This window comes from Maniola jurtina, chromosome 2 (assembly GCF_905333055.1).
Source record: "Maniola jurtina chromosome 2, ilManJurt1.1, whole genome shotgun sequence".
Taxonomy (NCBI): Eukaryota; Metazoa; Arthropoda; class Insecta; order Lepidoptera; family Nymphalidae; genus Maniola; species Maniola jurtina.
The window spans coordinates 8,735,611-8,751,514 of record NC_060030.1 but is presented as its reverse complement, the minus strand read 5'-3'; the positions used below and the strand labels follow the sequence as shown (position 1 = coordinate 8,751,514).

Sequence of the window (15,904 nt, the reverse complement as noted above, 5' to 3'; positions counted from 1 at the left end):
ATTACATGAAAACTATTATATCATATAAAATGAGTCACAATTCCTCTGGTTTTTTTCAACCAAAACTAAGTTTGGCTAGAGTAAGTTCACAATAAAGTAGGTAGGTAATATTTTATTGTATAATGTTGTATTAATTAAATTGCCATTTTCGATGTTATTAGAGAGCCGTATTAGAGTTGCCTTTACCTTAAAATTGTTTTTTTTTGTAATTTTGTTTTGTAGCACTAAAATTTAATTAATTATATTATTTGAAGTTATACAAATACATATGTACCGACTAAGGAGACAACTTGTTTGTCCTCGCAGACTAATTAAAAAGTTTGTTTCGACAAGTTCTGAGTATACAAGTGGCGCCAGAGTAGAGTTTCCATGAATTTCTAAAGGAATAAATAAATTTCTTAGACCTAATACGGAAATAGCTTAGTTACTTCGTTAGTAGCTATTTAACGTATCAAAAAAATACTAAAAAGCAGTTATAATCAAATTATCCACCCATAAAGTTAACTCTTATAGGGCCATAGTAGTTTAACCAACTCGATAAAATATCATGTATGAAATATCTCATTCAATATTGTACCAAAAAATATTTGCAAAGCCTTTAATATAGTGATGTAGCAAAGGTATGAGTGGCTGAACCTCATATGAATATTTATGGGCCGGTTGGCACGATCCTACAGATAATGGAATATGCAGACGGTAGTAGATCCGATTAGTTTGCTGGCACAATTAGCGGATACTGTATGAGGAAAAGTTGTAAAATCAGTACATTCATTTAGGCGTAAAGTGAATTGTTAACGTGGTTAGTTATTTCGTGCCAATTTATTTAAAAAAAATAGCTTATGTCCGGTATGCACCGCTTGGATTTTAAGGTACTTATCAATTTTGAAACGCGCGCTGCTTATTTCTTGAAATATATCAGAAACTTTCCCGCAAATTCAAACAACAACTACGCAAAAAATTTACTCAAGGGGATGAATGGTGCGCGCAAATATAGGTAACGGACAAATAGATAGGTAAACGAACAGATACAGGTAGACAGACAGAAGCGATAATCAAAAAAACATTAATTTTTAAATATATATATTTGTAGCATAAAGTATAGCATAAAAAAACAAGTGTAAATTAAAAATTTATATCACTCCCGACAAGTGAAGGTTACAGTAACTAGAAAAGAGCTAATAACTTTCAAACGGCTGAACCAATTTTCTTGCACTATAGCTAAGAACACTCTCGATCAAGCCACCTTTCAAACAAAAAAACCTAAATTAAAATCGGTTTATTAGTTTAGGAGCTACGATGCCACAGACAGATACACAGATACACACGTCAAACTTATAACACCCCTCTTTTTGACTTTGTATTGGATGATGAATGTTGACGATATACCTGCAAGGTATTTTGAATAATTTATTTCCATGATACATAAAATGGTGAACTATTTAAAAAGATTTACTTACTTACCGACTTTAACCGCTATTGGTTCTATTAAGTAGCTAATTCGAAGTGTAATTTTGTGAAAAGTTATAATTTATTTAATTTATAAGCACGAAGACATTGTTGTTTATAGGTAGCCACCCTTATTTTACGATATGGTTACGTAAACATAATAGACACACATGAGGTACGGATAAGGATTTGTGAATGTAAAGGCTGGTGGCTGAAAATGTGCGATAGTATAACCCTCTCATGAGCACGTACTTTAATCACATTTAAAGTTGCAAGTGCAACTTGCTTTGTAACCTAAATATTTAGCATCTTATTAGCATAACCAAACAGATAAATAAATGCTATAGTGTGCGCCAGTTAATAAATCCCCCCAAGTTCTCACATCTGAATGTTACTAGTAATCTTTTGAATTAAAATTTGAAATACAACTAGTTACTGAAATGCGTAAACTGGGGTTTTGTGTGCAAGAATTCGCTTTTTTCTTTTACGAGTCAAGGACCAAAAAGCTGAGAGTAGATGAGTAGCACCAGATAAGTTTTTGCTATAGAGCCTGTATTGACGACGGACGAATTTTTTGTCCACGGAGGACAAAAATTGAGCACTTGAGAACTGCACTAGATAGTTCGGTGAAAAACCATAGTAAAAGATGACGGAATTTTGTCTTTCGTGCATAATAGTCCATTGTCTGCACTGACCCTTACGTGCGTTCAGCGTTGCTTACATGTTTTCGCAATATATTATCAGAAAATCCATTAAGAAAATTATCGCTCTTAGACGCTTGATTTTAAACGCAAACAACAAATTTTTCCGTGCAACATAAGTTAGAAGTTTCCTCGGAAGTCAATTTCTTAATTAAACGATATATCGTCAAGTAATTAGGTAAATTATAGAAGTTGTTTGCACAGTTGGCAGACGGGCGAGGCGCGACAACAAAGTGTGCGTAGTGCGGTCGCCGGCTGGCGGCACTCCGCGCGATCAAAGTGCCTCTCCGTCCTTATCAGCGATATAAAATATTCTACTAGATGGGACACTTCATAGCAACAACATATTGTTCCAACGGTGTCCGCACTCCTATCAACCATAGGCCGTTTGTAATAATTAATCTTACATAAAAGGTAACTCTAAAATTATATACATAATATTTGGTCTTTTGCAATAAACAAAAGGGATGTTAGAAGGCCACACAAACGGGGGGATGATAAGATTATACAAACTGCAGGGAAGAACTGGTTGTGTCTGGGCAAGGACAGGAAGAAGTGGAAGAGATTGGGGGAGGTTCTTTGCCTGCAAAGGGGCTCATGTTCCAAAATAACAAGTGATCTAACCATACTAACTGAAGAAAATAAGGAAAATGTATTAACTAACAAAACTAATCTACTATGCAACTTTTTATTTTTATTTATTTCTTTATTTATCGTATTTGAGTACGTATAGATATAGTTAGTAAGTACCACTCGTAGAAACAGACTGCGTCTAAAGCAGATTACGATTAACAGGATTGCGGATACCGATGTTCGTTGGAATAATTGTTGTTACTATGAAGCGCCGCATCTAGTGGAACATTTATATCGCTGTTGAAGTGCCTCTCAATCCTTAAATAAACCTTGGGAAACTTGGCCAATCTTATGTGAGTCTCAAACTTATGATTTTAATTCATTATCTCCCTATTTATAACGATTCGTGTGTCTTTAACCCGTACATTATGTATATGACATCGAAAGAGTCCAAATTGTTTATTACTTTTTTCAGTTATATTTCACATGTACCGTATGGTGCCGTATTAGCCCGCGACTACGTCTGTAAATTTTACTCACGTAAGTAGCTAACTTTCTTAATTGACAATCAAAAAATCATAATAAAGAGTTTTTAATTTATTGGGGTTTCTTACCTCAAAAGAAACAGGTACCCTTATAGGATCACTCAGTTGTCCGTCCGTCTGTCAAGATGTTTTTTATCAGAAGCACGTGGAGGTGTCAAGTTGAAATTATCTACGCTCCCTTGGAGCTCTAAAAAAATCAAGCTTCTGTCAATTCTATCAAAAAATACGGCCACTTATGCCGCATATTTTGACACTCGCAAGTAAATCAAAACCTGTAGGGTGCTTTCCTTTGATCCAGAACCATGCAGTTTAGCAAGAATCAAGATGCCATAGCACAAGTAAAGCAAAAATGCGAAAATCGTTAGTTGATAGTTACGAGTATATGACATTAAAAATATTTTTTTGCGCTTACAAACTTACATTTGCAGCTGGAGATAAGTGAAGCAAGTAAATAAATATACATACCATTGGTTTTAACTATTTAAAAATTGTTTGACTATATTATTGAAATTGTATTCAATTTCAATAATATAGTCAAACAATTGCATGAGATTAACATGAGCATTTATTTATTAAAACTCTTTTAATTATTCAAAACTTAATGTGTTGAAAGCTTACATGAATAATAATAAAAATGGCCGAGGCGAGACCGAGGCACTGTTAACCTAAGGTTCCGGAGCTCGGTGACGTCACTGCGTGGTAGGTGCGAGGGTGCGAGGCTGGGTCGCAGTCCGGCGCGGCGACGCGCAATGTCCTGGCGCGTCAGCTCTAAGCCCGCTGGTGCGCCCTAATAAATTGCGATTTAACTTGTCTCTCGGATAACGCCAACTTTCCGCGTTTGTTCCGCGCCCGACACTTTTTTCCGGCTCTTCATTTCCTATCTCTTACTTTTGTATTTTCCGTTCTTTCCCCGCCGAGATAAACAGGCGAGGAGCGCTGAAAGGGGCTTTACAAATTCAAATTGAACTTATCACACAACTTTTTACATTTGTTTCTGGTCTTGAGTTCGAGGGAAAAGAGCGAAGAGGCATTTAATAGTACAATCTCGGGTAAGATTGATGATTTTGTATCACACCTCGCTTCGGGCGCTCGTAACGAGTTGGATGGCTCTCGACGTGGGTTGTGCTGCGTCTTATCTGGAATGGGATGCCGCTTTATCTCAAATTACATACATTACTTAAATCGCTCTTGAATCACTGTCTTTTACGTATTTGTAAGAGCTTTTTCGGAGAAAACATCTGTGATTAAAATTTGTACGTGTTCACGAGAAAGGCGCGAACGTCGTTTATATAGAATCGGAATATACTTACTTCATAAATTGATATCTGTCGAGATCGCCCGTGTAGTCACTCGCGAGTTATGTATTTTTGAAAAGAAATATACCTACGTTAGACGTAGCTTGAGACTTTAAGGTAATTGCTATTTGACAAATCGCAAAAATGCTGTACTTTGAAGTAAATTGTTTATTTTTCTAAAGCATTAACAGCTATTAAATACATGCAATTAAAAACTTCAGTTTGTGAAGATTATAAGGGCCTTTTTTAATTTAGTATACATTATCCCAATAATAAAAAAAAACAAGTTGAAAACATTGCTGTTCGCAACTTGTTCTGTAAAAATTTTCTTTTACATCTTGATACTTTGAAGCCAACCTCCAGAAAATGATATGTTTAGGTTTAGCAATCAATTTGAACTGTTAGTTTTATACTAAATGTTTTTCATTTCTTAAATAATCTAAAACTAACCAAAAAACTTCCTGTGCTATTTATTTTCTTGCAGGCGCTCTATGGAATTCAGTGTCCACTGGACTGTCATGGCGGAAGGACTGTGCGCGTCATTTCGTCGCAAAATATTATTTAAAATGAATTTAAGCTTATTATTTTTGAATGAAAGTTGTGTTTATAATCGTTGAAAAATAAAATAGGGATTTTTTCATTTCTAAATGAAGCCTGCTTATATACTAAAATTTATTCGAAAGTTACGGTTTTACCAGGTAAATACTCGGAGGTTGTCATAGATTATGATGACAGATAGTAAGTGTTCTAAATAGGTATTATACCTATGTTTTTTAGGAGATAGCGCGCCTCGTTTCGGGCGCCGTGTTCCGAAATGGATTTCGTAGTAGTGCAAGTTTGGTGCAAGACCCACATGACGGAGGGGTATGCGTCAGGCATTTCCTGTGTACAAAAAAAGACCTATATTTCGGATCCATTTTTCATCACTGACATCATGCACTATTCAAAGACTGGTCTTCAAGCATTGAGGAATTTTGGACGAGAGACATCTCGAAGGTTCCCGAAGGCTGCCTAACTGAGTTAGATTTGTCGGCTAGCTAGCTTTTTTTGAAATTGGACCTACTTAGCTGGATTGTGTGTTAGAGATTTCTTATGAGATATTATATGTACATAATATAACCATCATAAGGAAGCTCAGATTCATGCTGCGGGCAATGGGGAGAGCCTAAAGGTTGGAACGCCATTTCGGCGGCCGTGTTTCCTGCCATATATACCATAGATACCTGCAAGCCAAGAGTGAATAGGCATCTTCCAGGTAAGCGTGCTCCAACTTGGACCTCATCATTGCTTTCTTTAAAGCATGATTGTCGTCAAGCGCAAGCGCAAAGATTCAGGCGGCGCAAACCCGTAGCATGTGGAAGACCCTATTAAAGACCTATGTTCACTGTGGACGTCTGTCGGTTGATGTTGATGATTATGTCTTTAGTGCAAGTAGTTCAGTAGTTTCAGAGTTTATCGATAACAAACAAACAAACCTTTCCTCTTCATAATATATGTACTTAGTAGCGCAAACTTGGAAAAAATCTCGTGGAAACTCTTTGATTTTCCGAGATAAATGTCATTTTACCTGGCAGCCCTAATCAATTTTATCACTGATAATAATAACTAATTCATAACCGTTAAAACTAAGAGTCAAAATCTCGTTTTTCTAGTCGAGTTCCGTAGGCTCTTTGAACCCACCGCATTATTATCCCAAGAAAACCTACCATTAGATGTAGGAATAATGGAAAGAGGTCACAACCCTCAGCAATAAAGAATACGATGCGGAGAGAGATGTCACTCTCAAGGTCTTTAAATGTATCCATGCAAAAAACCACGTCGACTGGTTGCTCCGTTGCAGCGTGATTGAATATTAAACCAACATACACACTTTCGCATTTGAAATATGGCCAGTGATTATAAGAAACAGTTTAAATCTCTCTCTGCTCTCCGAGAGACGTTAGGCAAAGTGAACACGAATTATGACACTTCTGTGTTCTTATACAAGCTTAGGTCTCTCAATTTTGTCAATTAATGTCAAATTTCTTTCTCAGATCAAAACCTAGTAAGTGGTTTAAATTCAAGAGAAGTTTAGGCCGTAGTCTTCAACAAGAAACTCGGCGGTTGCTCTTTTCAAAGATTTGATATACAATATTAAATTGCTTAAAACGCACATAACTGAAAAGTTAGTAGTGCGTGATTCCAGGATCGAACCCCCGACCTTCGATTAGGAGGCGGACGTTCTAACCACTAGGCTATGACAGTTTTTAAATTAAAGGGGTTTAAATATTTTAGTGTGAAGACTGGCCTACACATTTATTCATTAGATGTGCATCACTTTCTTTTTTAGGGTTCCGTACCTCAAAATGAAAAACGGAGCTCTTAAAGGATCACTTTGTTGTCTGTCCATTTGTCCGTCCGTCCGTCAAGAAAACCTATACAGTACTTCCCGTTGATCTAGAATCACGAAATTTGTTCTCGGATTTATTCCTTTATTTGGGCTATGAGAGTTGAGACCTATCTACCTGCCCATAATTCTAGGTTAACGGGAAATACCCTATCTACCAAATACCAACCAAAATTTAAAAAAGTCGACGCCATTTTGAAATTCTTTGTTAATTGACCGATTTCGTTCAAAATCGATATTTAGAGCTCCCTGGGATTACGAAATAAGAAACTGTTACCAAAATTTAAAAAAGTCGACGCCATTTTGAAATTCTTTGTTAATTGACCGATTTCGTTCAAAATCGATATTTAGACTGGAGTTCGCCGAAAGCTACATAAACAACGGTTGCTAAATCAGCTGGTTATTTCGAAACCGTCGTTTAAACAACCGTTTTAATATTTACTGTTCATCACGAAAAAGTGTAGCATGGTTACTAAATCGGCGGAACACCATCTGTTCTCAGCTACGCTGCTGCTACGAACGAACGCTAAAACGCAATGCGTTAGCGTAGACACATTGTCATTACTATTCAACACAACAAACTGTGACGCCTATATTTAGGAGCATAAAATAAAATACTTTCAACTGGAAAAGTACAAAGACGCTATGGGTAAGACTATTGTTCTAAATTTTGCCAGGTAGTAACCGTCCCAAATTTACAACTTCGGGGCCCCGACGTCACAGTCGTGATCATGTGTCCTGCACGTGTGGGACTGTTGATTTTTTGCTGTCGTGTTGCCGTAATTATTTGTGCGTGCATTTAAAGATGATTTTAAGAGATTCTAGTGTTTAAAATAATTTCAATATTAAAATGGAGGGCCAAAAATGTGTACAAGTGATTTTTCAAGTGACGACAAGCGCATCAGTTCAGAGTTGGTTTTAAAATATCAAAATATAGTGGAAAGTAAGATAAGTAATTATTTCCAACCATTACATTAATCACTTGTTGCACGCTACTGAAATGAACGACGCAAAGACAAATCGAAATAATCTAAATTGATCTGTACACAAAGGCACAACAGATGTAAAAATGTGGAAACCCCGGTTAAACGACCCTTCCGAGCTCGGTTAGGTAAAACGGCCGTTTTAGGGCTGCAAACCTCGGTTAGGTGCTGGTGAACAGTAAAAATCACTTAATCAGCCGGTTTTCTAAAAATCAGCCGTTTTAAAAGTCGGTGAACTCCACCCTTAGAGCTCCCTGGGATCACGAAATAAGAAACTGTTACCAAAATTTAAAAAAGTCGACGCCATTTTGAAATTCTTTGTTAATTGACCGATTTCGTTCAAAATCGATATTTAGAGCTCCCTGCGATCACAAAATAAGAAACTGTTGCCAAAATTTAAAAAAGTCGACGCCATTTTGAAATTCTTTGTTAATTGACCGATTTCGTTCAAAATCGATATTTAGAGCTCCCTGCGATCACAAAATAAGAAACTGTTACCAAAATTTAAAAAAGTCGACGCCATTTTGAAATTCTTTGTTAATTGACCGATTTCGTTCAAAATCGATATTTAGAGCTCCCTGGGATCACAAAATAAGAAACTGTTACCAAAATTTAAAAAAGTCGACGCCATTTTGAAATTCTTTGTTAATTGACCGATTTTGTTCAAAATCGATATTTAGAGCTCCCTGGGATCACAAAATAGGAACCTGTAACCAAAATTTAAAAAAGTTGGCACCATTTATAATTCTTTCTAAATTGACTGATTTCGTTCAAAATCGATATTTAGATCTATCGATCGATATTTAAAGATCGATATTTAAACTAGGCAATCACAACAAAAACAAACTTTACCATCTTGTTGAACAAATAACTATTGTTAATTAAATTGTATCCTCCAGTGCCAGCCCTACCAAAATAGTTATAAATTTTGCTCGCTTCTTAGAAGCTTTGCCTCTGTTTGCTACTCTATGGTATAACACCATGTTAGTAAATCTTAGTATATTTTTAACCGACTTTAAAAAAAGGAAGAGGTTCTGAATTCGTTGGTATCTTTTTTTTTAATGTATGTTCACCGATTGCTCAAAGACGCCTGGACCGATTTGGATTTTTTTTTTTTTTGAAAAGCTAGGTATACTTTGCAGGTGGTCCCATATAAATTTGATGAAGTTCTGATGAATATCTTCTGAGATGGAGAACAGAACTCCTCAATGGATAAGAGCAAATTGCTCGCGATCAGTGTAATTGCTTAGTAAACAGTAGGGTTTTAGCTGGGCATGGCATATTATTATAGTACAGTGGGGCCACTAAAAATTTTGAAATAAAAAATTTTCAAAATAAAAATAAAACCGACTTCAAAAACCACAATAACTTAAATTATTTTTTACTTTTTAGTGTTTGTGATTTTGAAGTCGGTTTTATTTTTCTTTTGAATTTTTGTATATTTATTCTGGTATTCTTCTTTCTTGGATATGGATCCCTCTTGGGTATCCCCATTTCTCTCTGTCTTTGGTACTATCAAGCTAATTTTCTCTCGCGATTTGCACAATAGCATTAGACCAACGCGTCTTCGGTCTACCTACCTGTCCTTCTTTCATCTGTAAAAATCGATACAATATGACCATTTGCATTTCAGTTTTAGGGCATGTCTCAAGGTGTCTGTAGGCTTTGTCTTTTTTCTTATGTCTTCAATTCTCACTTTGAATATTTTTTGCTTAATTTATGCACCTTGCCATCGCCCTTTAGCAAGTCACTATTTCTTTTTATATTCTTTGTCTGGACCCATGTTTGGCTGGCATAGGTAAGGCATGGCAGGATGCATGTATCTATAACGGATCTTTTAAGATGTACTGGGTAAGCTCCTTTCATTCTTTCCTTTTGTGCCCAGTAAAACAAGCATAATCGGGCTACTTTGAGAACCCATTAGCAGCTAACAGCAAGGCCTGGACTCCAATTTTTATATGTGGAAGCTGTATTTCCTCGTTGCGTTTATGAGCAAATAAGAATAGTTAACTACTTTTACTAAAAAAAAAAATTATAATTTGGCGCAAACCATCTAAACACCATGATGATTATTATTTCTGCGTTGTGAATATTACCAAAAGAAACAGCAAAAAAAATTGTTCCAAACGGCTCTATTGTAACTTGCAGTCTGCAATTTGAACGATTCTGACTTCTGGTGATAAATCTGTACCTCAGCCCCAACCCAGTACCTCTAATCTACCATTTCAAGAACTTTCAGAAGGTAGTGACGATGTAGTGACTTTTTTACATCTCAACTTAGACCATTCAATCAAAATTATTTGGATCACTTAATGAGAGATCTTAGATTGTCTAAAAAGCATCAGAACATGTGGCTTCTCGGCTCAAAGGAACAAATCTGATAACATCAGACACTTGTGTTACGGTATATTATTCTCACTACTCTTAACACATTCAGTAGCTGATGTTGCACTTCCAGCAACTTGGATGCAACAAGGGCGTTAAGTTTCATTTTCTCTGTAGTCATTTGGACTGTTTTCCAGAAAATTTAGGTGACTTTCAAACTAAGATAACTATACCAAAGGGGATAATATCATATGAAAGGGCTCTATTATACATTCTAAAACAGGTTTTATTTATTATTATTATGTAAAATAGTTTTTGATTTATCGCGCAAAATGTAGAAAAAAATATACAATAAGTCAAAAACTGAAAATCTGTCATTTTTTTTAAAATTCCAAGCCGAAAATATACTTAAGAATTTATTAATAGGAATCGAGAGTTTATGCACTAGATAGAGTTCGTTCATTCACTGAAATTCCCAGTTCATTTACTGGCAATTTATTCTTTTGTTAAATAAAATAATTTATAATAATTAATACCACGCATTTTTTTGCGTTTTTGATATTTAAATAATTTAAGAGTGTATACCTACTGTGTATAGACACAGATAAAAAAAATATAAAAATTATATATAGAACGATTCTCATATATCTTAATTTTAGGTCAAAGTCAGGGTAGTCCTTATTCGTTCATTTACTGGATCTTTTACCCTCCTACGTCAAAATACTAAAAGTCCGCGTAAATTTCGCAGATTGAAATGTCTGCTTGATTAATTGTCAATAGAGGGTCATGACATGTCAAAATTGCTAGTTTGAAGGGGAAATCGTCAATGTCATTCGCATAGGTTTTCCTCTTTGTGTGTCGTATGCAATGCGCATAACTTAACATTAAGTAACCTAACTATTGAATGATTTGATAAGGTTTCCGTGTTTTGCTTAGCAAAGTTTATTAATATGTGATGCTAATATCCATAAAATATTATAATCATCATTATCAACTGATAGACGTTTGCTGAACAAAGATCTCTTGTATATATCTCCACACGGCACGGTCTTGCGCCTATGATATCAAAAGAGTCGCAGGGAGCCGTTGGATACAGGCATCACAAAATATTATACTCATTATTATAGTAGGTAATATAAGTTAGGCAAACATGTTTTATTAATCAAGACGCGGGTAAGAAAGTTTCGCCGCGTGTAGCAAATAGCGTTCACTTAATTTGAGGGCCATGTGTGGGCATAACCGCAGCATATTTATCCCATTATGCACGGCACGGCAGCCGCTGCGGTGATGCGAGTCACGTCGTCTGAAACGAATCGCATGTGACATTATTTGTGAAGATCGTGCTCTATCTTCGTCGGCGACATGCTCGGAACGTGGAGGGATTACTCACAGAGAAGTACGATTTCAACGGTACGATAAAGAAGCGAGAAGTAACGCTGGGTATTCTCTTAGGGATTGACGCACGGTTAAACTTTTTCGCTTTATTCGCAGTGTATTTATTTAATTTATCACCGGTCCGTGAGTTTTAATAATATTTTTGTATTTATGACTAGCAAAATTGTTCCAGCTTTGCACAGATGGCCACCGGGCCTATACAGGCGATATCTTTTCTATACACTCGTACAATGTGCATTTCATAATTTTGCATTTAGGTATATTTAGTTAGATTAACTGTTTAATTAATTTTTCAAGAAACGGCCACACCTGAAAATGGACGTGGTTGAGCTCAGATGTTCCTACGAGAAATGAGATTGACTGCATTATGTCAATCAAGTGGTAGGTATTCAATTATGTCTCTGTAATAAGTAAAGTGAAAACCGTATGGTAAGAGATTGAATCTCATTTTTTTTTAAACTAAACAATAAATAATTAATTAAAGTTGCCCGTTTTATACACTCTATTTTATAATTTTTTTACATCTAAATATCCACGTTTCTAATTCACACTTGCTGGCTCGCTGTATTTACTAAGTATTATTATATTATAATTAGGTATATCGACCTCATGATCAGATATTATCATTTATATTATCATACTGAATGTGCAAATGCATGCAGCGTATCTATGATCACATAATTTGAATATCAAAACAAATTACTCAATCACAAATCACATCTTACTCGAATGCAATTCGAATTATTACAATAAACATTAAGCCCGACCTGTTTCTGTTATTATGTGAATAAATTGGAATAATATAATTTCATTCACAACATGTTCATATTAGGTACTTAATTTAACATATTCTACATCAGTAATTGGTAATAATCTAAAACTAAGCAATAAAGAAATCTTAATATAAAAAAGAAAAGTTCTGCCTCACTGGCTGGCTCATCAATAACCACTCCAAGCCCTTGGAACTATAAAAAACTGTGCATAGAGGTTCCTTTTGTAATATAGACAAAAAACATGGGCAGATTTTTCGAAATTCCCAAAGGAGGAACTAAGCTGCAAGCAGTCGCTAGTAATTTCATATAAGTTAAAACAATAATTATATTTTAAGCATGATGATAATAATAAAAAGAAAATCTAATAATAAGACCGTTTTAAGCTAATCTGATTCATAGTTCCATTGCTCCGCTCAACTTCGCTTGGGTGAAATTTGATATACCGATATATACATAACATATATGTACTCCTGTGTTACTTCTGAATACATTAATTTTAATGGCAAAATATATATTAAAACCGGTTCAGTAGTTTCAGAGTTTATTGATTTTAGATAAACAAACAAATCTTTCCCCTTTAAAGTATAACCTAATAGATGATAACAATAGAGGAGTTTAATTTAAAAGTATCGAGCGGTAGGTATAGGAAGTAAAACGATAAAGGGCACATTAGCCGGAGGTGTGTGACTCAGCGCAATATTGGCGAAGCCGACAGCCCTGCTTGGTATTCGCCTCGCAGCATCGCCGGCCGCTCCACGATACCCTCGCGACTCCCACCTACCAACATTACCCATAACATAGACGCACACTTTACACCTTCTGTCTATATATTATTTTTGCTCGTCTGCTAAATTACTTTTCTCCCACCTGCTGGAAATTGCTTCATTATAAAAAAAGTTAAAAATAGCAAGCCAGCAATTTTCAACTCAAAAAGAATAGAGATTGCTGGACTGTTATGAGGTTTTGTATGTAAATAAATGTAATAAATGTACACTAACATAAATTACATATTTTAGGGTACGTACGTGATATTTACAAAGGCTGATATTTCTTTTCAAAAATAAAAAATCCATTTTTTTTAATTCAGGCGCGGTCGAACTGTCGCGAATGAAAATTAGTGTTAGATTTAACTTGACAAAAGTGTTCAATTATTATCGTTGTCTAACTGACCGCAATGTAAATTTTTAGTCATTTGTTTATTGTTTCCTCCAATATATTATGAGGGAAAAGCACTAAACAAGTTTTGACCAAAATAGTAATTAACGGCCTCGTTTATTCAAAAAGGACTCGTTTCACACCTTCGGTATCCAATATTACTTCGGCGGTATTCGGCTTCGCTTCGTCCTTTCAATATTACTCGGCCATAAATTGGTTTATTTCCGGCCTGGGCAGTGATGTGCCTAGGTATTATTGTCAAGTAAACGTCTACTGAGGATATATTCTATAACAATTGTACACATTTATATGCAATATCTGACTGGGACTCGCAATTATTATTGCAAAATACCCATTCATTTTTCCGCCGGTTCGCGGCGCGCTCATCCATGCGTGATTTTGTTTTTGTGCGTTTGTTCAGTGTCTGGACGCTTTACTGTGGTTATTTTGTTATTTCGAAAACCATTTGTCGTGAAATAAAACAGTTTCCTGATATTTGATCAGCAATTTGTAGTACGAAAACAGTACCGCACATATTTTATGTAATTGTTTGTACCGCGGCGTTCGCCTGTGTGCCGATGTTGGCTTGTTTGATGAATCGACACAACAATGTTAATGACATTTTGCGTAAATACTTGTATTGTAGCGAAAATTGCGATACGAGTGGGGTGAAAAGATTCAATAGATGCGATAGAGCAGTCCCTAAGTCCCAAATTAAATCATGAAATATTTCTGCACCTGTCTGGAGGTTCGCGAGTCGCGTTTGCTCCTTCTTTCTTGTCGCTTCATTCTGTATTTTTCCTGATTTAATCATGGAATATGTCATAAAATATATTGCAGGTGGAATAGTATTCATTCAGAATATAATCCAGCTAGAAATTGCAGAACTAATAGAAAATTATTTGTAAAATAAGTATATTTAGATACTATTAACTGATATATTTAATTTCTAATAAGAAATTAAGCACTTGGTACTTAGTATGTAAAGAATGAATTCGGAGTTTTTATCAGTAACTTGTTCGATAAGTCAGTGAATAAAATAGGGACGAGAAAAACTTACAACTTTCGTTGGGTGTTAAGGATTTAGCCGCCCATTCGTTTCCAAGGACCACTATCTCTATCTGGTCCATCGAATGTGAGAAAAAGCCGCGGTTTTAGTGGGACAAATTCCTTTAGATTTTGTCACGTAGTACCGAGATGGGCCTCTTAGCAGATTTGGTAGCGTGTGTATAGGATTGGCTATTTATTCTATTTATTGAAAGGGATTGAATAAGGATACATAAAACTTAACTAACTCGTTCGGAAACCCCATTTTTACCTTATCAAGAAACCCAATTCTACCACGCTGTATGAGCACGATCTGCAAAAAAGATTACATGTATAAAAATATTTCATTTATTTAATTCTATTCGTCGCGCATTAGTAGGTACTTTCTAATCGTGATAATTGACAAAAGTCACAAACTGTTGAATGATTCCTACTAGTTACTTGGACTTTCTAGTACTTGATCTATGGATGGACGGAATAAAAGACTGAAGGAAATTATAATATTGTTGTTATGCTTGAACGTGCTACGGCGTAGCTACTAAGTATGATTAAAACCTTTGAACCTAATGTCAATAAATATTGTAGCTATATATCATACTATGACTTATATTTATTCAAATAGGTACCCGCTTGTACACTTTTTGATTGTCAATTGTTGAATTTAAGACAAATGATGTAGTAACGGTGATAGTTAATTACGTAAACTTAAAACTTTTTCGTGGGGTTCCAAACACGCACTAGACCATACCTACCACAAGCAAATATTTTTCGTCTAATATACTGCCCAGCACATATTATTATGTTGATAACATCACTGATGACTCATTAATATTAATGGTCTAGTACTCTTGTTTACTTAATAATATGCTTCCATTTATAGAAGCTTACATGTACTACGGCGTAGCCAAAGCGAAGACCGCGTTCCATAAAAATATTTTTTGTCGGAAGTAGGTAATATCAATCCATATCCATACTAATATCAGACTTACGACTGTACTAATATGCAAAAATGAGTCTGTCTGTCTGCTAGCTTTTTATCCATCCATTTAGGCAATTTTGACCAAATTTGATACAACCTCGCATCCCAGGGAAGGATAAAGGCTCCTTTTTTCCCCGAAAAATCATAGAGTTCCCACGGAGTTTTTAAAATCTAAATCCATGCGAATGAAATCACGGGCCTCAAATAATATTGAAATAATATAGAAACACCACGAAAATTACGTAGCGAAAAATAGCTGAATTGACAAAATCTAGAATATTGGAAACAAACAAACACAGCA

General features: G+C 35.4%; 1 protein-coding gene across 2 annotated transcripts in view; it reads right to left on the bottom strand.

Annotated features, from left to right (window-relative positions):
- Positions 1-15,904, bottom strand: part of LOC123877523 (lachesin-like) — a 126,941-nt gene that overhangs the window by 75,535 nt on the left and 35,502 nt on the right. The window contains exon 1 of one of the 2 annotated variants that reach the window (XM_045924330.1): positions 11,466-11,522. The exons of the other annotated variant lie outside the window; for it this stretch is intronic. Coding sequence (XP_045780286.1) covers positions 11,466-11,502 — 37 coding nt within the window. The 5' untranslated portion in view covers positions 11,503-11,522. Of the gene's footprint in view, positions 1-11,465; positions 11,523-15,904 lie in introns of those variants that run through there. 2 annotated transcript variants of the gene reach the window in all.